At 36.6% G+C, this 26,510-nt stretch overlaps 2 protein-coding genes across 2 annotated transcripts in view; both read right to left on the bottom strand.

Annotated features, from left to right (window-relative positions):
• The window catches only part of LOC310735980 (uncharacterized protein), a 139,632-nt gene extending 123,731 nt beyond the window's left edge, over positions 1-15,901 (bottom strand). Inside the window, exon 1 of the mRNA XM_083559323.1 lies at positions 15,632-15,901. The gene's annotated coding sequence lies outside the window, so the exon portion shown is untranslated. The remainder of the gene's footprint in view (positions 1-15,631) is intronic.
• strn (striatin, calmodulin binding protein) overlaps positions 1-26,510 on the bottom strand; it is a 54,199-nt gene that overhangs the window by 22,148 nt on the left and 5,541 nt on the right. The window contains exon 2 of the mRNA XM_083559144.1: positions 3,001-3,104. Within this exon, the coding sequence (XP_083415270.1) occupies positions 3,001-3,104 (104 nt within the window). The remainder of the gene's footprint in view (positions 1-3,000; positions 3,105-26,510) is intronic.

A 26,510-nucleotide genomic window follows, 5' to 3' on the forward strand; every position in this document is an offset into this window, starting at 1 on the left:
CCTTGCTCAAGAACCTGGAAATGGCAGCGTGATGGTGCAAGGATTCATACTCATGACCTTTTTAACCAAAGTCCAACACCTCAAGCTACCACTTCAAAACGGCTCTTTTACGCTTTTTACTCCAATTTGCACCAAATCTCCCTACATTTGCATAAAGTTTAAGGACTGTCCTGACAAACACATTAAAATGTAACTGGAGTTATTATTTATTTTTACATGGATGGACAAATGTTTTTTTTTTAAGCCTGCTCTCACAGCATCACCCTGCACAGGACCAATACTGTTTATTGATGATGACAAGATGTATTAGTTACATTGCTGTTCAAATTTTTTATTTTTTTTTAAATATCTGTACACGTACACAAAGCCTGAGACTGTGCGATGTATGGAGTTGCCAGAGGTGGAACTGAGAAACGCTGTATACAAAACAACCCTGTTTTAGAATGAGCATGGAGAAGCAGCGCATTTCTGTTTACATAGCAGGCCCTGTTACATGAGCTCGGTTTCTGTGGTCAATGTTTTTCCCAGTTTAAACTTTGAATGACTGGGAACATATATAATTGCTGCGTGACCTGGGAGAAAAAATGACTCATCATCTCCTGAAAACAATGTGAAAGGAAAGATAAATACAGAGAGCGAATAAGCAAGAGAACTGATCCACAGCAAACAGAAAGGTAAAAAAAATAAAAAATAAAAACCCTGCAAAAACATTGGCAAAAAAACATCACATTAAATAAATAAATAAATAAAGAAGAAGAAGAAGAGAGGGGAAAAACAGATGATGCAATTAAATGAATTGTGTTTCTCACAAGCCAGTAGGCTAGCATACCAGTGAATTAGTTCAATTAAAAATACAAACTGCTTTGGTCAGCACCAAAGCAATGCTGTAAGGGAGCACTTTGGATTCCAAGGAAGTTACAATGTTGATGGATAGCAGACACACAGAAGGAGAGAGAGACCTTTAGTCAGCTTGTCTTTGCTGATTCAACCCACCCACACAAGTGTTCAAAGACTTCCCTGCAGACTTTATGTACGACTGGAGAATTAAACATTAACAACTAGACGGCACCTCAGAATCAAAGCATCACCGTTCAACTGTTTTTTTTTGGGGTGTACAATTCCATTGGTGTCCAACTGGTGTACATTGTTTAGTGAGTTCCGTTCAAATCTTTTGTTGTCACAATGTCTGATATAATATCCTACAACTTGCATTCAAAAGTATTTACCCTTTCTCGAAAATCTAGATCATTCTTACACAATAAAATGGTAGCCTTACAGTAGGGCTGTGCAATATGGACAAATGCGATTTTCTGAATGAATTTTGCGATTGCGATTTTCTTTGCGATTTTGGCAATTGTTTTTGCTTTTTTAAACTTTTTCTAACATGCATTTTCTAAATGTATTCAGTGCACAAGAAGTGCATAACAAAACATTTCGCAATAAAATAACATAGTATTAATAGTTTAATAAACAAAACTATAGTAAAAATTGTCTTTAAAACAGACAACATAAAATAAATTAAGATTAACCAAACTAAATTCCAGCCATAATAAATAAACTTCAAAACTGTTTTTCAGTGCACACATTTCACAATGAAATAACATACTGTAACAGTAGTACTAACTGCTTGATAAACAAAACTGTAATAAATTGTCTTAAAAACAGACATAAAATAAATTAAGATTAACTAACCTCAACTCCAGTCATAAGAATAAATAAAAACTAACAGAAATCAAAACCAAAAAAAAAAGGTTTTTAAAGGTTTTTTTGCAAGAAAAACCAGCCTGTCCACCATATCTGTGGTCGTGGCGTAGTATTTCACCTGCTTGAGCTCGTATTCAACGCCCGCCTTACATTTCTCATACATTTTGGTAATAGCAAATCGTGTGAAATGAGTGCGAGATAGGAGCTGGTATCTTTTGTCGAGTGTTTGTATTAGTCTTCGGAAGCCGTCTTTACTGAAGATGTGCGCAGGCATCATATATAATAGGTGACCGCATCGGTAATTTCTTTGTGCCGTTTAGATCCTTTCTCATAAGGCATGGCGCTTGCAAATGCTTGAACAATGGAAACTTGTTTAATCTGTTTGGGCTGGCTTTATTGTGTGCTTTTGTTTGTTTTGATGGACTTTGTCGACATGCATTGATCATGCAGTTTTTTATGGCGCTGTTTTAAGTGTTGGAACAGAATTTGTAGTATTGCTCCTTTTCGTTGGAATAATCATTTCACAAGTCTTGCAAATTACCTTGCTCTGTGACACATTCTCTCTACTGAATCCAAAATACTCACAAACGACTGACGTTGAATTTCTCTTTGGCACCAAATCATTTTTATTTTGACCTGCATCCATATTTTATGTACTTTCCTCCCGTTCGCCGATTCGGTTCTTCCGCTCAGCTTCGTCGTGCGCTGCGTGAGCTCTGATTGGTTAACGTCTTAAAAACATGCGCACAAGCATATTCTGAATAAAAATATAAATAAATTAATATATAAAAATCGCAGCCTTATGCGGTTTAGAAACCGCATGTGTTAAAAATCGCGATTTTTTTTGCGATTGCGATTAATTGCACAGCCCTACCTTACAGTACATTTCAGAACTTTACATTTTCTCTCTGATAGTCTTCAAACCTAAGTTTATTTGATCAACTAAAAGCTAATTTTAAGGCACATATTTACTTAATTTGCTGTATTGAAACAGTAACCATATTGCATTGAATATTTATATTGACTAATATGTTTTACATTTGCATTTTTTTTTTATTCTACAGTGTTGGGATCTTGACCATTAGCAAGACCAAACCACTGGCTAAAAGCCCTTGTGTAGCAAGAATGTCACACAACTTACAGAAGATTTGGAGCATATCATTATTATAGAAAAAATATTCAAGTTCCAATGATCACTTTTTTCACTTTTAACAAACCATGTTACACACTGCCGCTTTCACTAATGATACATGCACACGTAGTTACTAGGGTTGCAAATATGTGCTAGATTCAGACCTTTCCTGCTTCAGAGCATACTCCAGCATCTTGATCCTCCTCACCAAATCCTTCTTCAGGTTTTCCTGACCTTTCCGCTCACCCTGCAGAAAGGCAATCTGAGCCTGAAAGTACACACAGACACACAACACTGTTAGCAGTGAAACCAAGTGCAGGCAACTACACCCAACCTGATAGACATTAAAAAAAAAAATTCATTTCAAATAATTGCCCAAACTTAAAAAGGTTTTTGCAGCAATCTGAAAACTAGAATTGACAAAATGATGGCACTGGAAGTGGCAGTGTTTTTGTGTCTTATAATGTCCCCATTTTAAGAAAACTTGGTCTGGACTTCAATCTGTATGCTGGAACTTCTGGCTCTTACTAATTACTCTTACTACATGCTCTCAACTAGAAATCAAATGTTTGTGGACCTGCCAATCACACCCAGGTGTGGTTCTTTCCTGAAATTGTTGCCACAGAGTTGGAATTACAGAATTATCCGGAATAATGTTTGGTCTTTGTATGCTTTGGATCCCTTTACTGCAACTAAGAGACCCTAAACCTTTACAATTCCCCTGTGCACAAAGTGAGATCCATGATGATATAGTAAGTTAAAGTTGGAGGGAAAGAACCCTGATTGCAAAGGCCCTGACCTGAACCTCACTGAATACCTTTGGGATTTACTAGAACTCTGAGTGGAGGTAAAGCTAAGTGGGTCTAAATCTGGAATGCAATTCCCAACAAGCTAATATGGGCGTGATGCTCAAGTGTCCACATACCTCTAGCCATACAGTGTACGGCTATCATCTATCTTTATATCGTTTTATTGTAACATCTATCGGCATGTACTAAGCTCAACCAATCAGCCATTACGCTGTTATCTGAATCACAAAAAGCCCACTAGTTACCAATGGTGGACGTCAAAACTACAGAGCTGGAAACTTTAGTACTAAGTTTATATCTAATAATAAAAGCTTTGGGTTTGAAAAAGCCTCCAGAGAAATACCCCATAAATGAGCACTCGACTATCCTGAATTGCACACTATACAAGTTTAACTTAATGAGCTGGTGAAATGAGCTAAAGACCCATTTACAAGCCGTTTTTTTTTTTTTTTTACATTATTTTGTCTGAGTGTGACTTTCTGACTCCTAAATAGTTCATCATTTCCATCTTTCAGTTTTATAATAAAACTTATATGTACACATGTAATATAGTACAGAAAATATGTACACATGTAATCATGACTATTCTACATGCTCTGCTGAGGAAATAAGATCATAATAGAGGAAATAATACACCACAGTACTGTTCAGTTCTTCATTTTGATTGGTCAGATGGTGTTGATTCACATCAATTGTGAAATGTATACACTTGTTTGAATTCATTATATGCAAACCAGCTAAGTGTTTTTCCTTTCCATTTCACAGCATAGACTTTGGGCTCAATGAAGTGAGATGCTGTAGTTGTTGCCTTTTTTAAATTCATGAGGGGGGAAAAAAGGAAACAGGAAAGTGAAGGACCTTACTTGTTTAAAACATTTGTTATACAACTGTTGTAGTGTAAATAATCTGGATTAATTTATTTTATTGGCATACCTTATCATTAAATATAAGATAAGATGTGGAATTATTTTCAAATTTCAGTTAAGCAAAATAGACTTTTGATGATGCACTGATATAGGGAAATAGCAAACTCTGAAATGTTGGGGGTCATCACCGTTCCTCTGGTGATTATTGGAAAATAATAAGTTACAGTTATATAGTTATAGTTAGAGTTACTTAACATTTCTTCTGAATTGACTACCTGATGTGAATCATGTCCTTGTAGATACACAGTGTGTTTACCAAGGTGGGTTGTTTTTGAAAATCAAATCAATACACTTTGATATATGAAGCAAGTTTGTTCCTGACATGAGGGAATATCCGCGCTACTTAACAACATGTCCTAATTTTAAATGATCGAATGACAGGATGCCCATCCTATGATGCTACCTGTCAACCATTATATATATATATTTTATTATTTTAACATACATATCTGATATTGTCTACTGAATTCTGGGTTATATAAGCAGAAAGACAAATAAGGCTGCAATACTTGTATGAATATGTACAGCCACATTGATGTACTGAAAAAACAGATTCGTGTTCACATACACGTACACACATGAGCGCACACAAACATTTGTTGGAAAGCTTTGACAAGCACCAAAACAAGAGTGCTTCAGTGTGTGAACGCCCCCACTACTTACATAACAGTGAAATTTGCTTCTTGACATGCTGGAACACAAATAAATATAGTTCAGGACATGTTCTATGATGTACTGAGTATAAATAACAGTGGGATACTTTACAAGTTCACCATTAAACACAATTATCAGTCTCAATGTGCAAGGTTTTGTCTTTAGCAAATATAATTTGTGTAGAAAAAAAGCAGTGACACACAGATCGGAATCTCCAGAGGTGTCTCTCTCATGCAGTTACATCACTCAATATGAGTAGGAGTGCTGATTTTTTATTTTGTTTAATCTATAGGGAGAAGAGTTTAAGAGAGAGCAGATAGGGGAGAAGACGGGTTATTTGGAATCAGAGTGAGTACTACTGATTCATTCATTCACTGATTCAAAGCTTAGTTAACAGTCACACTATTGCTGATTTTTCAAACAAGATAATTGTTGATTTCTTGATTACCTTATTTTCCGGACTATAAGCCGCTACTTTTTTCCTCACACTTTGAACCCCGCGGCTTAAACAACGAAGCGGCTAATTTATGGATTTTTCCTGGGGGTTTCCCGGTTTCACAAACTTCAAGCCAAAAAACTGAGCCCCATAACATTAGACCAATTAAATTGCCGAACTGGTTCAGGTGAACCAATGAAATTCTTTATAATAAATCAGATGCGCTCCCACTGAATCGGGCCGCACCAGATCAAAATATGGATGAGGTTCCTCTGACGTTTAACCTGCCGCCCACTCGGACTGTCTACAGAAAATGCGAAATCATTCGTCACTCTGAAAACAACCGGGCATGAAAAAACGCACTTCACCAGTGTTCTGAGCTGCACGGCATCGAGAGAAAAGATTCACAGATGGGGATTTTTAAATGCACGGCGATGCCAAAAGAAAAACTCGAGAGGAATTTTTGCGAAAGGAAGGAGGAAGACAGTGAACAATTACTTTCTTGGTAGGCTACTGTTTAGATACAAGCCGTGTAACAGACACTGTCTTTCATTAAAGCCTGTGTAAAGTTCATTAGTTTCGATATAGGACACTTGCGGCTTATAGACAATAAAAATATTTGTCAAATTCAGTGGGTGCGCTTATATTTGGGTGCGCTTAATAGTCTGGAAATTTGGGTAATAAAACTTTATGCACTTTTCCCTGTAATGGTATGTGTTCCTAATGGCGTGTGCAGGCAGGAATAAGGTCAGTCACGTGTTGGAAAAGTTGTTATGACTTCATAAATGTGGGTTTAAACACTGTTTGATAGATATATCAGGAAATTAAAGCTAAAATTGTGATACAGTATCCTATTGTCGAATTGGCCTTGGTGTTCCAGTACTTTTGAACAGCATGGGATACTGAGTACTGCTGTACAGAGGAGAGAGATAAAAGATATTCTGGTGGTGATGAGGAGTGGAATGAGGAATTATATTGTATTGCTATTCACATGCATTTGAATGACCAGACAGGAAGCCTATAGGAAGGCTACTTTAACTTCTCTTTGCAAAAAATACTGAGCAGAAAAGCATCTAATTAATTGCACTGCCATATATATATGTGTGTGCAGTTTCTCAGCTGTAGACAATAAAATCAAAGCCTATTCTGGCACCGACAACCAGAGATCACATTTTACCCTATTCAGATGTTAAGTGTGTATAGCTGTACAAGCATTTCTAATGAAGAGGCTGCAAAGTGTACAATGTGTCTATAAAATAAAAGCTCAGTGTCTGTGTTGCACTTAAATGTTCTTCACCACCACTACACTTTAGACCTTCCTCTACATGGGAAGTGGTAGTTCAGTGGTTAACTGAACACCGGCCTTCCAATCAAATCCCAGCAAAACTAAGCTCTCACTGCTGGGCCCCTGAGCAAGGCCCTTAAACCGTCCTTAACTGCCCAGCTGCATAAAAGGACAATGTAAGTGGTTCTAGAAAAGGGCATCTGTCAAATGCCATAAATATAAATGCACTTTGCTGGTATAACACACAATCTTGAATGTGAATAACATTCATCCCATTTAGGCCGCACAATTAATGTGTTCTAGTCGTGATCACATTATTTTTTTCTTACTTAATTAAATAGAATCAGCTGCAATATTGATGAGCTTAGCCAAATTTAGGCTAATGTCACGTTTGAAGTCACTCTGGTGGATTCAATTATAAGCTCATAATCTCCTATTTGGCAGTGTATTTACTTATTTATAATCACATTTTGGGGATGGTGACAAAAGAATTGGTACCTACATTCAGATTAATAAAAAAATGCAGACTTGTGTCTACTATGAAAGTACGTATGAAATGATATTGTGCAGTGTTCACGAAACCATTAAAATCACTTTTTTTTTTTTTTACAATTAAAATATTCAGCAAGTATTGTGCTTTTTTTTTTTGCTTATTACTATCATGATTATATTAGATAAAGCCTCGTCTCGTAAGCCAGACTTCTGTCACTCTTCTTATAAACACAGCCAAGATCCACCTACCACACAGAAGGAGAATGTGGACATTTTGGAAACCTTTCAGCAAACATGAAGTTATCAGGTGTACTCATCACTTTCTGCATCAATCCAAGCTTTAAGAAATTGGATAGCATAACAATTTGTCATTCCAGTGGCCTTGTTCACTCCTTTCATTAACATGCAAACACTGGGTGTTACATACAAGAGTTTTTTTTGTTTTTGGACAGCAGAGATGGACTGCTTAAGTGACTGCTTCATTCCCCTTGCAAGAAAACACAATCATTACGAAGTCTGTTACGAGAAATGCTGCTATTACTAGGCTAATGGATAAAGGTGATGCGATAACAGCAGAGATGAAAGCAACTGCTGATTTCTCGTATATTTAGCAGTTTCATTAGCAGACCAAACGATTGAAACTTTTGAAACAGCCCAATGCACAGTGGTCCCAAATGTCACACACCTTTTCTCTTGTGATCACACCGTTTTTGTGATGAATTAAGTGCAAGGTGTGAACAGGGCCAAGTTGTTTTATTCTACACACAAAAAAAAGAAGCTTGTGGCCAGGAAAGTGTTCACAAAAGACAGGACACACTGCGCCTGAAACAGACACCAAAAGAAGCCCATAGCACCAAGCAATGAAAAACATTAAATATAATCCTGAAGTCAATGCTTTGCTTAAATTGAAACAGGGACTGTGGTGCAAATCACAAGCATGATTCTAGCATCTCTGGTTAAGGCCCACAAACCTAAATCCCAAATGAGAAAATGTTTACTTGAAGGAGAAATACTATGTGAAATGTCGGGTTGCATTTTGACAGCCATAACAAGCTCCAACTCGCATGCACAGGCACAGACCGCGAAGGACGAATTCAAGAGGCATTTTAAAGGAAACCTCCAGGATGGAGGCAGTGTGTCCTAGATGCAAAGGAAACTAGGTAACCCAAAATGATGAATAACTGCTTGAGTTCTCAATTTAATGCCTCAGTGCTGCTCTATTAAAACATGTGTGAAGAAGCACAAAAAAAACTATTTCTATCTCAAAAACCAAAATGCAACACAGGAAAATATTTTACATTTGGATATATATTTTTTATAAAACAAAAACAATTACAGCATTAAAGAAAATTCATTTATTTCTGCAGTTATTGTTTTATTATTTGCAGTTTCACTGTGGTATAATATACACTACAGTAAAGTCTAGATCAGGGGAAGAAAAAAAAAATGTGGCTCCTGCTCAAGATCAGAAAACACATTTATCTAAAAGCATTGCCGTGATCGGGAAACTCGTTTATTACTTTTTATCAAAGGCCAAAAAGAAGTCCTCCTGTTTTGTGGGTGCCTGTGTTCAGCATTAAATATGGTACTAATCACACAATATATTTTACCCTGAAATAGTGGAAAAAGGTTCATATGAAATATATTTCTTGGTGTTTCATGCCTTCTAGCTTAAAAATTTGTAATTTTATTGTGGCTGTTTAAAGTGTTTTACTATCAAAAAGCTCTATAGGCTAATCTCTGTATTAACGTTAAGGAGTCACAATATTCTACATACAGAAACCCAACAGTGTCCCGGTAGACAATTCCTTTATTTGTTAAATGACTTTTTCATATTCTTAAAACCCTTGGCCCAATCACACCAGAGCAACTCAGCTATGCCTCTTAAAAAAAACAACAACTCATGAAGCATAAAAAGCTTCGGAAGATAAATGGATTTCAGAGAGAAATGGGAAGGATTCTCGATGTTTTCACTGCATGACGACTTGCAGGCTCTATAAAAAGACAAACTGCCTCTCCTTTAATGTTCCTGCTGTACAATAAGCAGATGACATTTGGGCAAAACACAAAAAAATGCTTCTCAGTACGGATTAGGTTTTACTTTACTAGAGATTCTGCTGGGAGGCTGAACATCTGGTCAGCGGGGAGAAGGCAGTATGTTGATAGGTGTTAACACGACACACATATATATATATGTGTGTGTGTGTGTGTGTGTGTGTGTGTGTGTGTGTGTGTGTGTGTGTGTGTGTGTACGTGTGTGTGTACGTGTGTGTGTACGTGTGTGTGTACGTGTGTGTGTACGTGTGTGTGTACGTGTGTGTGTACGTGTGTGTGTACGTGTGTGTGTGTGTACAGCACAGCACTGGGGCCTAAGAAACCCGCCATCACTGATTCCTCAGACATTCACACAGAAAGTGCGAAATACAGTGAACACATTCCCCAAAATTCCCTTTGAGGAAATTACCCACCAAATAATTTGCATCTCTGCTGGTGAGCCGAGATGAGTTTAGAAGACCTTTAATAATACTGTTGCTCAACATTCTATCTGTCTCTCTGTCTAAATGTTGTCTGTTTCTCACTGTCTGTCTCTTAGTTTATCTTTCATTCTGTTTCCCCACAGTCTGTCTTTTTCCCTGTCTCTCAATTTTCTCTGGCTGCAGGTGTCTGTCTGTCTTGCGCTCTCTCTCTCTCTTGGTTGTTCCCTCCATCCTCTGCCTCAGTCTTTGACACTTTCCTCATTTCACTGGTAAAGAATCTTGAAGCTCTGGTTTAAATTCCTCTTGTTTCAGACCTCAACAAGCTCATTTACTGTCTTACACTTCGAAAAGCAAAAGCTGATTAAAAACAATCTCGCAGAAAATGCAGCAAGATAATGTATTACAATAGCACATGTTAACAATAGCTTTTTGATCACAGACTGCCACTAATAGCAATTGGAGGAGGATGACAAAGGACAGGCTTGCAGATTAGAGAACACTTCACTCTGAACAGGCAGAGGAATCGAGAAAGTGGAAAAAAAAGATAGGGATGGATGCGAAAGAGAAAAGAAGAGTGAATTCAGAAACAGGAATAGCACAGTGACGTAGTCCAAACCCACACGCTTCCCATGAGAATATCTCTGACAGGCTTGCCTTAGAGGGGACCGGCTTAAAGCAGACACAGGGACACCGTCATCTGAGACAGGAGGAGAGGCAATACCAGAGATGAGGAAAAACCACAAGGAAGAAATTCCCCTTACTGATTATAGTACTGCTACTAAAACAGAACTATCAAGCTCAAGTCAATGGCATTTGACATCTGAAGATCAAACATTGTTTTGTTACAATTCTGACCAAATCATGTTCCAAAAAAAAGTGTAATGCACAGTGGAGACTAAACTGTAGCAGACCACAACCAAAATTAAGTGTTTATTAAAGATGAAAAAATTAATGTACCAAAAGCACAACTTTTAAACACATTTACTTTGATATATTGATCCAAAACGTAAATTGGTTGATTTTGGGGCACCTGAATTGGGAAAGGGAAAATGAATGATGAATGAATGAATGAATGAATGTTCTCCTGATTGCTGGGAGATTGGATGACTTTGAATACAGACATTGCCAAAGCCAACCCACATCATTTGTGTGGTAGAGATGGCAAACGCTTTGGCCCGTCAATCGATGAATCACTGAACTCGTATGTGAAAGACGGTAGACAGTCGCGCATATTACTCTACACCCTGTAGTGCAGTATGACCACCAATTTGAAAAGATATGAAAAAATGTAGGATGGAGAAATGGATGTTGGGTAGGAATTAGCAGGTGATCAAGCAGGAAAGAAAATCTGGAAGAAAGTCCTTACTTAGCCAATAAGTAAAATACAACATGTGAAATATAGATGGAGTTTCTTCTGGCATCCTTCCTAATTTGATGACCTGAACTATGATAGTTTCTGCTCAAAGAACTTGCAATTTAATAAGCTTAACTTCTTTGTGCTTTTACATTGTAAAAGTTCAGTCCTCCAAAGAAATGTCTGAGGTTTGTAAAACTTACTACTTATAATACGGTCTAAAACAGAAGCATGTCCAAAACCAAACCAGTTCCTCCAGATGACAGAAAAAAACGACAGGAATGTTTTCTTTTCCTCCACTCCATTGGCTTTTTTCCACCACCAGATGACCAATACAACTTCGTTAGTAGTGCTTCACGTGTTTGCAATGTGGCTGTCCCACAAGTAGGAGGTGCAAGCTAATACAAATATAATCCCAGGACACAAAACAATGAAAAAAATAATAGAATACATCATCTCACACTGGAGACTCCTTCATAAAATAAATAATTAAAAAACCCACAAAAACTCAGAATTCAATTCCAAGGCTTTGTGGTATCTTTTATTACAGAAGTGATAACATATTAGAACAAGCACATGAATCCAATCCAATAAAAATAAAAACTTGTTTCGGCACATTTCTGCAATTGAGGTTAATTGTAGAAACGCTTTTAGCAATCTATTTACTGCAGCATGGAATAAAGCAGATTCAACCGCCTGAGAGCTCCAGACTTTAGAAGGGAAATAAAAAATAAAAAAAAGCGAAGAAGGTAAGCAGAAAACCCCATACTCTGGATATATGTTAGAATCCAAACACACACTTGCTATTAAGAGTGCATTTGAAGAAATCCACAGTTTGGGTAACTTCTCTAAATGAGTCCCTTCAATTCAATAGAAAAATGCAGTCGTTTGTTCCAGCAAGTGCTTATTTATGTGTGTGCTTCACGTCCACATGCCATCTAAGGCCTCACGCTCATCAATAACTGGCCAGCGTGGTGTGTGAGGTTTCTGTTTAAGTGTTTAGAGAGACGTGATGAGGTGAGGTGTGGACACACAGCACTCCACTGAGTGGAAAAGGGGAAAAGGGACTTGTTCCAAGAGCAATACGACAAGGGAGGCTTGTTGATCGACTGCAGACATGATGTGGTTTTGTGTGAGTGAGGTGGGGAGCAGAAATGAGTCGTACTTAGAGGATCCTGAATATCTCACAGGTTGGCAGCCATGTGGCTATTTAGAAACCAGAATGTAATGCAACTGATCTTGAGGTAATGTAAGTTTTAGGGAAAAATATAGTCAACTAAAAAAAAGTGAATAAACAGATACTTTGACATCTACTTTTTGAAATACTTTTCTGACATGATACCTGGTTAACTTGGTAATGGTAATGCTGCTAAAAATAAATAAATCTTTTTTTTTTTAGGTCTTTTCTGAGCTTGGTACAGTAAGCGTTACTTTTTGACCAAAGCTTTTCTGCTAACATTTGCCGATATTTAGCTACTTTCCAATTTGTAGCTATATACTTAAAACCTTTTTGGTTTTATTTGGTTTTTTATTTTTTACTTTCCTACAAAAGCTATAACAATGTTATTTGTAAAAAAAACTTCAAAGTTCAGATTTAAAAAAATTTAAGAATATCGGAATAATCATATGAGGAAATGCTTTAGTTCGCAAAAATAAATAAAATGGAAAACATTAAATAATAATGTAAAGAAACCTGTATAATTAAATAATAAAGTTGTCAAAACAAGATCCCTATTTTAATTGACAAAAACGACCAACATTTCTTTTGCTCCCTTTTTGATTCCACAAAAATCAAAATGAAATTTGTTCTAGCAGGAAGCACCAATACCAAAAGAAGGGAAAAATTTAATGGAATGTGGAAACTACCGCCCATTTAGTATTCTAAACGTTGAACTGTACCCATCCATTCTAGCATGAAGACTAGAAACAGTTCTTCCAGGCATTATTCATTTAGATCAAACTAGGTTTTATATGTCAAAGACAGGTTTAAGACAATGTTAGAAGAACTCTGCAAATTCTTGCTTACATTGCAGAACATAATATAGAGGCTGCCCTATTGAGTCTAGATGCAGAGACAGCCTTTGACTCAGTCAAAGACAGCTTTTAATATAATGTACGAACAACATTTGATTTTCATAAGAGCTTCACAGACAAGCCCTATGCAAGGATTAAAATTAACGGAGATTTGTCTGATTCATTTGCACTAGAGAAATGCACAAGACAGGGTTGTCTGATTTCTCCAACTGCTTTTTGCTTTATTTATAGAGCATTTGAGTCAATGGATTAGGCAAAACACAAATTAAGGAAACCGATTTGTGGTCTGGAAAACACAAACTAGCACTTAATGCAGATAATATATTAATATATACAGTAACCCCTGCTTTACTGCAAGATCAAACCTGTGCCCCCGGTTTATCGTTGAATTGCATTTGCCACATAACTAATTTGTTTAGCTGATTTTCCTGGTCTCTCGTGGATGATATGAAAGTCCAAAAACTTATAGGGAATTGAGTTTTAAGTTTAAATAATATAATTATTAATTAAAATTAAAAACTATATAAATTAAAAATAAAGTAAAATGTTTATACAGTACTGTATACATAAAATAACATTTTCAAGGTGGCGTCCGTTTACAGGGGATTACTCTTTGTGATAACCTAACAGTCACTTCCAATATTGTTCCATTTTTTTTAGTAGGATATGAGGCAATATCCGGTTATAAAAAATGTTTCAAAGACTCAAGTATCAATGTTTAACTATGAACTACCGAAGCAAATTAAAATGAGGTACAGATTAAAATGGAAAACAAAATCAATTGAAAACTTTCATCTAAAAGTACATAATATACTTATACAAGTACATTTATCAACTTTAACTATATAAAGCTATTTGATTTAAATTATGGTTCCCTTATTTAAAAAAAGAAAAAAAAAAAAAAAAAAAGGGATCTATTAAGATGGAACCTCATTCTGTTGTATAATTTAGGCTCCAATGTTGATTCTGTGACAATGATTATTCTCCCATAGTTACTGAAGTCACATGAAAATAGAGCAGGGATGATGGGTGAAATTTCATTATTTGCTCTGATAGCTGATGAAATAAACCCCTGGGTTAAACCATGTGTTTAAATTGGGTATGAGATGGAAAAAACTTGCAGTTTGCGGCATGCATCGAGAATATTATGTTGTGAATTTGATGCTGATTTTGTCCCAAACAGACTAGACAACTGATTTCAAATTTATATTAGGCAAGGAATTTCTAATTATTCTTGTTTCTTTAGTAAAAGGTAAAATCCGAAGCTTTGAGTCATAAAAAAAAAAAATTGTGTTAAATCAAAATGATTTTTATATATACACCTTTAAATAAAACACTATATTGATTGTAATATTAGACCAGTATTAGAAGCAACCAAAAGATCAAGATCAATCAAAAAGATTATTAAAAAAAATTATATTAGGGATTTCTCCAAGCAGTACAAGATAACACATTACACGTTAGAGACAAATGGTGCAAAAATGTAAATCTATATATTTTAGATGACAACTAGGAAAAATGTGTAACATACAATGGAAATCTACAAGCGTAGCCATGTGGAGAGAATTTTGTTGGAAGAATGTTACTAGTTTTTTTTTTATTACACCAACACAAAATGATTATAGAGGGTGCTAGCTGTTTAGGACTATGTAGGGAGAAAGGTAAGCTAACCAAAATCAACCCAGTTTTGGCAAGAAATAGAAATTTAGAAGCAGGTTTTTTATTTTTATTTCAACGATTCCATTCATTTGTGAATAATTTTATTTTGCCAATATTTCCTCTAATAGATGGCACAATAAAGATAAACTGCTGTTAATTCTGTTGGCAGGCAGTAAAAAAGTAATAATGAAATAGCTAAACCCTGAACCACATACAGTTGAGGAGTAGATCCTTTGCTTGGTTGCAAGATGGAAGATTTTGTTTAATTATGAAGTAAATGGACTGAATATATAAAAATGATACACAGATTTTTTGTGAATCAAATGGTTTGTAAAAGGTAATACCTTTGAGACCTATAATAAGTAAAAGCTTCCCTCGTTTGTTAACATAGTTGCTGTCAAAATGATAATACAAAAACCAGACACTTATCTAATATATATATTTATATATTTTTCATGTGTGTGTATTTTTCTGCATGCAAACACTATTTTACTATGCAGTGTGTGTATGTGCATGTGTGTGTGTGTTTTTGCCTCATTGCTAAAGTACTTCTGGGGGAAAAATAAAGAAATAAAATAATTGTTCTAGTAGCCAATTGGGGATAACATTATGACCACCTGCCTAATATTATTTTGGTCCCAATCACAATTGGGCCTTTGCCAAACTCACTCAAAACATTTTTCCTGCTTCCAACACATCAACTTTAAATACAAAATGTTCACATGCTGCCTAAAATATCCCACCCACTAACAGGTGCCATGATGAAGAGATGTTTTATTCACTTTACTTGTCAGTGGTCATAATGTTGTGCTTGATTGATGTATAGTAGCTAGCTAACTGCTATACGGGTTGCTGATTTGCCACTTTGTTAGCATGCTAGATTTCCAACACTGTAAACCATTGAGGTGTGTAGTTATGTTGATGTGATTCCTTAGCTCTTAAACAAAACAACCCAATAATCTCTAGCACGAAAAAAAAAAACTCGTGAACTCGAGATTGTGAACAATGTGGAATCCACCAAAGGGAAATAGCAGTGTGAAGTCAACAAGGGTGACAGGTTCTATAGTCTGTGTGAATTACAGGAGCATGTTCTTTTCACATCGGATGAAAACAAATGCGAAATGAAAAGAATGAATGTGAACAAAGCAGTTGTTCATGCAACACAACGCTTAACCTCCTAATGAGCAATTTCCGTGTAGGGAACGCATTAATGCAATAGCATGTACTCGAAAGAAAGAAAAAGTGAGGAAGAGAGAAAACACAATGGTAGTTTGTTAAATGACACTTTTGTAACTAATTTGATGCAACACAGAAGAGAGACAGAAAACAGAATCCAATCCACCCTTTTGGCCCAAAGCAGTTCAACTTATTTTGCATATTAGCCTGAAAATCTACATATGATTTTTTTTTTTCCATTTGCACTTTTAACTGAAAGCAAAATATATAGAATTCTTTGAAAAGAATGGAAGAACAATGATGGGCAGGAGCATTTCTTAACAATGGACCAGTAACAAACCACAACATTACGAGAACACGGCAGACGTACAAATGAACACAAATAAAAAGGGTCACACCTGATTGGTCCGGTGTGTCAGCCAAATTCCTAATCCATGTAGCTGCCTCTGAATTACTTTAACAAAAGGCTCCATCCTGAGAAAATTCGTCTTCTTGTTTTTGTAAAATTCATGTTTCACTTTATTTCATCATAATCTCAATTGTCTCACCTGCTCCTGACTAGATCCATTGAGATATGATCCAGTGGATCAGTATGCAACTCCTGTAACTTGTGACTACAACCAGAGTCTGAAACTCTATCATAAGCAAGACATTATTAGAAGGAAGTGAGATTTTAGTGGGTGGTATAACAATAGAAACAAAACAGTGGTAAAAAAGTACAGTGCCATTTCTATGGTGATTGAGCAAATCTCCACAGGAAATCCACGTGTCAATACCACTGAGAGCACATATGACTGTGGGGTAGGGCAAATTCAGGTCATATTAATCTCGATTTTCTGTACCAATCATGAATCTGATTGCCCCAGAATATCTTTCTGACTGTTAGAAAGCTAGCAACCTGAGAAGAACATTGTGCCAGAAATGTTCATGTGCCTCATGATGCTGAAAATCCTGAACTATTTCCACTGAGATTATAATCAAGTAAAACATAATCATTTTGCTCACATTATAATTTGAGGATACTCCCTGCAGTCATGCATAAAACAACGATGGGGTTGGGTGATGCTGTGTCAGAAGGAAGGCGCATTTAGTTATGTGAAAGTTGACTATTTTCCAGCAATGAGTCAATGAATATATTACATACATTTGATCATGGAAAAAATAATGTACTTATTGTCCATTTATGGGTTATGCAGCGAATAGAATGTTATTCTGTGTCATTGCTCACAGGTCGAGGAGTTGCATACTGATTCATTGGATCAAATCAAATGGATCTGGTGAGGAGCAAGTGAGACAACTGAGATCATGATGAAAAATTCTAAATTTGAAATTTGCTCACGTAATTGCAGCTAAAGTGCCATTCCTTTACCATTACCAGGTTGTGCAAAAACAGCCTACACAAAAGGAAGCGCCCAAAGACTTTTCAATCAATTACACAAAAAACAACAACAAAGACACTGGAGACTCTTTACATAAACAAACATCACCACACCAATTAAGTGTAATTTCAATTTCAGCCAGAACACCTTCTAAACAATTAGAATCGAGAATCCAAATTACTGTTGGAATAACGCATAAAACAGTGATATTGTAATCTGGAGAAACGGTATTTTGTTGTCGGAGCGATTCAATAACCAGGGTTTTGGAGAAGTAAAAGTAGTCATTATAAAATAGTTAGAGCTTATTTCAGTGATGCCAGTTTCTCTCAGATGAAACGCTGGACCAACATTGTGCTGCAAAACCAATCCACGTACACACCAACCTTCTGCAATTACCATGCACGTAAACAATGAGGCAAACACCTTCTCAGTACACACATATACTGTATCTGAAACAGGTGTGCAGTAGATTAGTCTCACAAAATGACCTGTGTGATTTCTTAGAAGAGTTAAAGTACAGATTACTACCTGAAAGCTTTCAAAGGAGCTCTGTTTATAGTCAGTGAGTATAGTTTTAGCCCATCCAGTTGGAAAAGCTGTTTTGAATAACACCCTCAAGGACACAGTTTCTACACTTTAGGATACTTATTGTACAATCGAGAGACAATAGAGACAGCAAATGTTGCCAAACGCTATTCCAGCCCATATTTACTGAGAATAGGTATGTGCTGATATCAGGGCCATAACCAGCCGAGACATCGTGGGTGATGCATACCCCTCGCCAATGCTGAAATGTCCTCACCCCACTCTCTATTATGAAATGCTATGAATGTTGTTACTTAGCTTTCCCTAACAGCCTTTCATTAAATTAATAAAAACGACAAGTTTTATCCTGCTCAGATTTACACTTGAACATGGTTAAATGAATAAATCAAGTGAGTAGATGTGTTTAACTCTGCAGACACACACTGTAATATGAACATTCAAAAAAATTTAAAACCATTAAAATGATACTTTAGGAAGGTTTTCTGTAAGAAAATGTTGGACTTGAAGAAAACATTGGATTTCAGGAAAAGCCCCAGGACTGTGAACTTTGTCCATTCTGGTTTCTCAGACATGTGAAGATGTTAAGCAACTAGTAATAGTGTAACTTGTTTTGTTTTTTTTGGAATGCAGCCATAAACTAATAAAAATTACAAGATGTTAGTCTTATTTTAATTTCACCAAAACACATGTTTGACTGAATGCTTTGCTTTAAGGTAAAGAGGAATAAAACACTGTGGGATATGCTCTTATTGAAAAAAATTAACTGCAGAGTGGGAACTCAAGTAAATCAAGCGAGAAAAGTAGTGAATTAAAGTAATGAAATGAAAATTATAGAACAAAAGTAGAATTTACAATAGAAGATACACAAAACGTACATAAAAACTGAATTTACACTCAGGAGCAGCATTGAAATAACAGGGCGGAATATTCCTAATAAAGTGCAACTGTGCAAAAAATGCAAATACTTATCATTAAGGGTGTAATGACACAGAAATGTAAAAGTGTGGAAAGATTCATTATGCATGTAATGCAATTGCAGAATTTAAAATCAAAAGTTGTGAGGCTAGGTTGCATCATCTAACACCTCACCTACAATAATTAAAATCCACCAAACCCTTTCTTAAATGTCAAATTTTCACATGGAGAACTTGAGATGGTCACCAACCAGTCATATATTTAAGCTCCTTCTCTGTTTTCACAGTGAGTGTAAACAAACACGGCTGCTCCCACAGTGAACAGCACAAAATTCTGCATTCTATACTAGTAACTGTATATTACCGTAACTTCCGTACTATAAAGCGCACCCATATATAAGCCGCACCTACTGAATTTGACAAATATTTTTATTTTGAACATAAATAAGCCGCACCTGTCTATAAGCCGCAGTGTCTACACTGAAACAAATGAACTTTACACAGGCTTGAACGAAAGACAGTGTCTGTTACACGGGTGAAATATGTTGTGGCTCCTTTAAGAGCAGAGCGGCATTTTGGGAATAGGCTGCCGCCGCATTTTTCCACTATTACTGCATGTGTGCAAGACCGAGGAATATGTCCTTATTATTTTCTGATGCCCATTTCTAAGTTTCTTTGACTAACCTGTAACTCTGTTGCCAAGAAAAATAAAGAGTTTTGGAAACCTGTCTGTGTTTATATGATTTCTGTTGCAACTGGAGTTAGCGAGCTCTCCAGTGACCCAGACTCAACGCGTTACAACGGCTTGTATCTAAACATTAGCCTACCAAGGAAATCATTGTTCACTGTCTTCCTCCTTCCTTTCGCAACTATTTCTCTTTTGGGAGTTTATCTTTTGGCATCGTTGTGCGTTTAAAAAAAAAAACAAGGTTTTTTCTCCCGATGCTGTGCAGCTCAGAACACAGGTGAGGTGCGTTTTTTTTTTTTCGTTTCCGTTCGGAAATTTCATTGGTCTAATGTTATGGGGCTCAGTGTTTTGGCTTGAAGGATTTTTTTTATGGAAAAATCCATAAATTAGTACTTTAAAAGATACAATGGCTTTAGACCAATTCATATACATACACAATACTTGAATTCTTGACTTGAGAATGTTAAGATTAGATTCATTATTAGTGCAAATCAGTTAGCTTGTGGCTACACAGTATTGTCTGCATGAATGATTTGAGTTCTCTATAGTAAATAAAGTCATGCAGATCTGCTAGTGTAAAGGTAAAGAGTCTGTGATAACATCTGCACCAGTGAAGCCTGTCAACATGAATCTTTTTAAGAGATTTACTTCATATATTTTTCTAATAGAAATTTAATAAACAAAAATGTTTTCAATATTTTATTATTCAGAAACGAAGAATTGTTTTTTGTGTGCAAAATATCAAAATAATCAAAACAAATTAAGACTTTCTTGTGTGGTTACACCCCATATATCGAAAATACAATCAAGCTAGTCCAAATTAGATGCTGCTCTAGAGTTTAAGACTAATATTTTTCAGATAAAAGTCTGAGGCTGACTCGTAAAAAAAACTCCCTGCTTGATAATGAAGGCATTTTTTTTAGACTGCACACTATACAACAACATGTCTGCTAATAGCTTAGATCACATCTTCATAGGATTTGCAGTTAATAATATGTGCAAAGTAGTGCCAAAACCCCCCTAAATTGGTTGGTTGGATTCAGCTACAGGCTCTGTGGAAGTGGATGCTCTGGGGTCTGATGCTTCAGTGCGTAGGAGGCCTCCCAATGTGTCATCTTCTTGAATATGCAGCAACAAAAATGAAAACGTGGAGGATATGCTTCGCCCGATGCTTCATTTTGCAATTCAAATCAACGTTAGGTGTTAAACGAATTACGCCTTTGAAGATTGCCCACATAAGACATCAAGAGACGAATGCCAAGTAATACTGGACTGTTGCTCAAAATGTGACTTCAAACATGCAGATACTTTTAAAGACAGCAGTTCAAAAAAGAAAAATAAAACCTTGATTCTACAGCAAGAGCTTGGCATCCTGAAGGAGCTGGGCATAATTCAGTCTGCTTCACTGGCAATTTGATCTGAAGAAGCCACAATACAGGAAGATGTTCTGTCCCTGGACTACTGTCATCTGTACAACCACAGCTGTTTCTATGTTTTTACAACAGTCATCTGACCTCCTGTCCTTTGGCCTGGAAGTGGAGCTGGGACTGAGCTCGTCTGAAACAATCAAAAGCAAAACCACAAACAGCCAAACGATTCTGAATTGCAGAGCCACTTTTGTCTGTGCAAAATTAACAACAGAACCTGAGAGTCTGTGTGGGTCTCTTGTGTGATGGAACATCCTGATATGTGAACAACTTTATGTACATTTATAGCAGACAATCATTTCCTAGCAATGTTCTCAAGAGCTGTTTGCACTGAGATGCATTTGTCTGATTTATAAATTTGTTTTCATAAAATATTTAAAAAAAATAAATAAAAAACCTTTCTTCAAAAACACATACATGATTGTGTAGCCTGAACCAGGCTGAGACACTATTTAAAGTTAAGGAAACCTTTGCAGGTGTTTGGATTTAATGAGCTGATTAGAGTGCGACACCACGAGTCTCCAATATTGAATTTTTTTTTAGATACTGAATTTTGGGTTTTTATCAGCTGTAAGCCATAATCATCAAAATTAAAAGAAATACACTTGAAATATAGCAGTCTGTGTGTGATAAATCTATATAAAATAGGAGTTTCACTTTTTGCATTGAATTACTAAAACCAACTATATTCACATTTATTAAAATGTACCTGTGTACGTACACACACACACACACACACACACACACACACACACACACACCTTACATTTAGTATATCTTCAGGACGCAGCAGTACTATCAATTTCCTCAGTCATACTGCCTTCTAGCTACAGTATATTGACAAAAGTTTGTAGACACCCAACAATAGGATTTGCAAGTGCTTTCTGAACACCTCATTCCTCATCTTGTCTTATAATAACCTCCACTTCATGTTGTACTAGATTTTGGAGTGTACTCAGAGAAGTTTTGTGCATTCAGCAACAGAGGCATTAGTAAAGTCAGGTACTGATGTAGGGTGATGAGGCCTGGGTGGAGTCAATGTTCCAATTCATTTCAAAGATGTTCTAGTAGGGTTAAGGTCAGATCTCTACAGCAGGCCACTCAATATCTTCCACTCCAACCCATGTAAAGCATATCTTCATAGAGTTGGCTTTGTGCATGGGAGAATAGTCATGCAGGAACAGGTTTGGGTCTTCTAGTTTAAGTAAAGGAAAATGTAATGCTTAGCGCTACCCAAAGAAATCCTGTACAATTGTGTGCCTTTGACTTTGTGGTGAATGTTTGGGCAAAGAATCACATATGCCTGGAACAATCAGGTTTTGATACTTTTGTTCATATAGTATGTTAACTAGCTAGAAATGTTAACTGGTGTATTGATAAACTAAAATATAAACATGCTTCAGTTTCGTCTGGAACATTTCTATCTCTATTTAGATGGATATAAAGTGAGGGCATGCATCAGGGCAACTTTGAAGCAAGAAAACTTGAAAGCAGATGAGAGATTAATAATGTCAGCTGTAGGAGAGGGTGCAGGATTTCCAGGGTGTCAGTTAATGTCAAAGAGATTATGTAGATTAAATATGTTAATTAGCAATTTGGGGGAGGGGGGGTTCTGGGTGGTGAATTTACAGCAGTGTACTCAGACGTTAAAAGGCTCATGGGTTCCCATGGGAAAAAATTATAACTGAATGGGCGAATAGAAATGCGGCAGATCTCAACGAGTATGCAATAAAATGACTTCTGTTTATTGGAGAAAACACACACACCTTTCTGATCATCACACAACATGGCTCTTCTCCCAGCAAGAGGGCTATGCTTTTCATTCTTTACATACTTAGATCTGACCAAACAGGTGCTGCTTCCCTTCTGCACCACACACACAGACAAACACAGACACACACAGACACACACAGACACACACAGACACACACAGACACACACAGACACACACAGACACACACAGACACACACAGACACACACAGACACACACAGACACACACACTTTTCCTACGTTCGCATGGCAGGAGCACAGCATTTCAGTTCATTTTTTCACCACAATACATCACAAATAGCTCATGACAGTAAGAATGCTAATAGTGGATTTGGAGCTAATTGGTGAAAAGCTGGAGATGGAAACAAAGTCGGATCTGCTTTAAAGCTAACTAGAGCAGGATCACAGAGTCAAAGCAATACTGACCCAGTCACTTCATTTTCCTGTGCTAAGTTGAAGCTTACAGTGAAAGCTGAAAAAAATGAGTGCTCGATTACAAAAGAGAAGATCAGTTCTTTACTGTTCCCACAGGTTCCAATTCTTGAGTGGGTTTGATGCTTGAAACTGCTGGTTCTTGACTGATTTCTTTTTAAATCAGAATTACAATCCATATTCTTTAAACTAAAACAGCTTTACCAGAGCCTTGTAGTGGATCTGGAGTTTATAATGGAACATTATAATGTACATGAGGCAGAAATTCATCCACCATGAAAATCACACTCATGTTTTTGGGTGATGGAAAGAAACCAGAAAATCCAGAGGAACCCTGCGTGTGAAACTCAATACAGACAGTAAGCTGAGCTCGGAATCAAAGCAGGCAGTCTGAAGCTGTAGGATGGCAATGCTACCGGCCGTGACACCTGCTCATGACGGTCATTAAAGTTTAATCCGACATATTCTGTTTTACTGCTTAGCTTTTAAAGCTCAAGCACTGGGTCACATCGCCGTACGAGGTAAGAAAAAGAACAGATCGTGACATCATATGAAACCATCATATGAGATGTCACTGCACCCGTTTCCAAAGTGCAAGATTTGTAATCTTACATCATGGTATGGAGTGTGTTATTTCACGAATACCAGAGCAATTGGAAAAAACAATTACAACATTTCATTTATGAATGAATAGCATGAATGATGGGTCAAGCAGTGCAAAATTTTATGTTATGGAAAGTCTGAGAGACAACTTGGTTCCTGTTCTTACCTACATTGTTTATTCCTTCACCAGTCTCTCTCCTTCATATAAAATACAGCTCGTCATATTCCAGAGAAGCCAAAACTCCTGTCTTGAGCTTTAAATCTTTTATGTTATCGAGTGCTTACAATTGAGATGCCCTCCAAAAATGTTAAATAAAATATCTCCAACCAAAACTTACATTTCTGCATTTTACTTGGTTGAACCACAACCCATTTATAAATGCACTTGTTATTCTTCTCATATTATGAAATAAAATGATTGTTTCTAACAGTTTAGATGCAATCAAATATCAGAACATCATTAATTGTAATTATTCATTTATGGTCCCTGCAGAGCGACTGTCTGGGAAACTTCAAACAATCAGATTCAAGTATTCACATAGAATAAAACCATTAAGTTGTCTAGACGCTGCCTCATACACACATAACTACAACTCCATGTCTGCTTCGAAATTACAACAATCGCTGTGGAGTGTCGAGATTAACAGTGCCGTAAACACTTAAACTTCTATATTCTGAGATATAAATTAGTGCTGCAATGACCTTTGACTAATGAGGAGCGCAGGAAGGTGGACAGCTGGAGTCGGCTGGAGATGACAACACTTTCATCACTGACATTTACATGTTATGGTCATTTGTTAGTCGAGTGATGCAACAGGATTTACAACGCTGGAGTGAAAGGACCTACATCTGTCTCCTTAGGGGGGGAAAAAAATCTGTTTGTTTTTAAACTCTCTTGAAAATCCCGGGAATTTTGATGTACATAAACTTAAAAACAAATGTCAATGCTTTCAGCTTTTGTAGTCTAGTTTAGCATTTGTCTCATCAATGTTGCTTTAGTTCAGCACTAATTAATTTTTTGCTCAGCTGGAACTTTTGATCTTTACTTTGTCAGGCATGAAGAAGGTCTACTTGTACATAAAACCTTTTAAAGATAGGCAAATCCTAACATTTAAAAATTTTAGCCATACCAAAATAAATGCATTAAAATTTTATAATTTCAAGGGTCAGTATCAAATGTAGACGCTTGGATCAGGATATATCTCATATTGTGGCTTTAGTGTGTTGTCTTATGCCTGTTATGTATGTGTTGATACAGTCTTTGACAATTGTTGAGACTGGTACTAAAAAAGGCATGACCTACTTTATATTATGTATTCAGGAGCATCGTGGAGCTGTGTTTATGCTGGTTTAATACTAAAAATTCTGGAAAAAAAAGGAAAGAAAAAAAAAACTAAATCCTCTGTTTCACAAACAGTATCTTTAATACAAAGGTGGTCAGCAAGATAGAAGGATAGCTAGCGAGCTATAGCTAGTCAGACAGAAAATCAGACCAACTGACTGATCAGTCATTAAAAAGAGAACTGCAGCTGGCTTCCATGAATCAAGTTCACACCCTGGCAAAACCAAATATCTCAGTGTTTACCGAAGAGCAGTGCGGTCATGCGCAGCAGCTTCTCGGTGCACTTCACTGTTCCACACCCAAATACCTTTGTGTGCGTGTGTGTGATCTCTCATTATTTATGTATGTATGTATGTATGTATGTATGTGTAAATTGCAGCACCCTGCACACATATGTAATGGCTACACCGCCTAATGCCTCATTGATGAAGACCTTATTGACAACCTCCATAAACACATTCTTCTATTCAGCTCATTTACTTGAACACTCCTAATACATTGGTTTGTTGTCCAGGTTACACTGCTCTACAAGAATCAAGTGAATTAATTCTAGAAAAATGTGCTGCTGTATAATTGGTGGGAAATATCCAGTACAAGTTTGCACATATGAGTAATGAAAGCAAACCTGAGAGAGAGTGAGAGCGAGGGAAAAAGCAAGACAGAGAGAAACCTGTTGGAGCAGGTCCACGCAACCAAAACAAACTTGTGGTAGGGCTGAAACGTTCATTTTTGTGCCTGAAGCAACACGGGTGCAAACACATCGCACTCTGACACAGGGAGGTCCCATACATCACTAGCACACGATTCAACCACACATGTCCTGCCTGCATAAATACACAGTTAATGCAACTTGTGGAACTGAACAACAGTATAGTAGTTATATAGTGTATGGTGCATGTGGTTTTTTGTTTATGTTGATATTATTTCACTCTTATTTGATCATTTCTTTCATTAAAATTTTATTTTTAATGTGATATACGAATGGCTCGACTACATACTTGCATGGGGCTTAAGATTTACCATTCTAGGTGCAAAATTACTGTCAGTTTCTCTCCTTCTGTCTTGGCCTTTCTATCATGAACACACAGATCAGTTACTGCAATTGTACAGTTTTTCATAGGGCTGCACAATTTGGAAAAAATGTCATGTTGATCATTGTGGTCAATATTGCGATATAATAAATGGCATCATGAGTCCACTCGATTGGTTATCAAGGAAATTGCACACAAATTAGGGATAATGCTGAAATATGTATTTGTAAAACTATAA

This window comes from Silurus aristotelis (assembly GCF_946808225.1).
Source record: "Silurus aristotelis genome assembly, chromosome: 13".
Classification (NCBI taxonomy): domain Eukaryota; kingdom Metazoa; phylum Chordata; class Actinopteri; order Siluriformes; family Siluridae; genus Silurus; species Silurus aristotelis.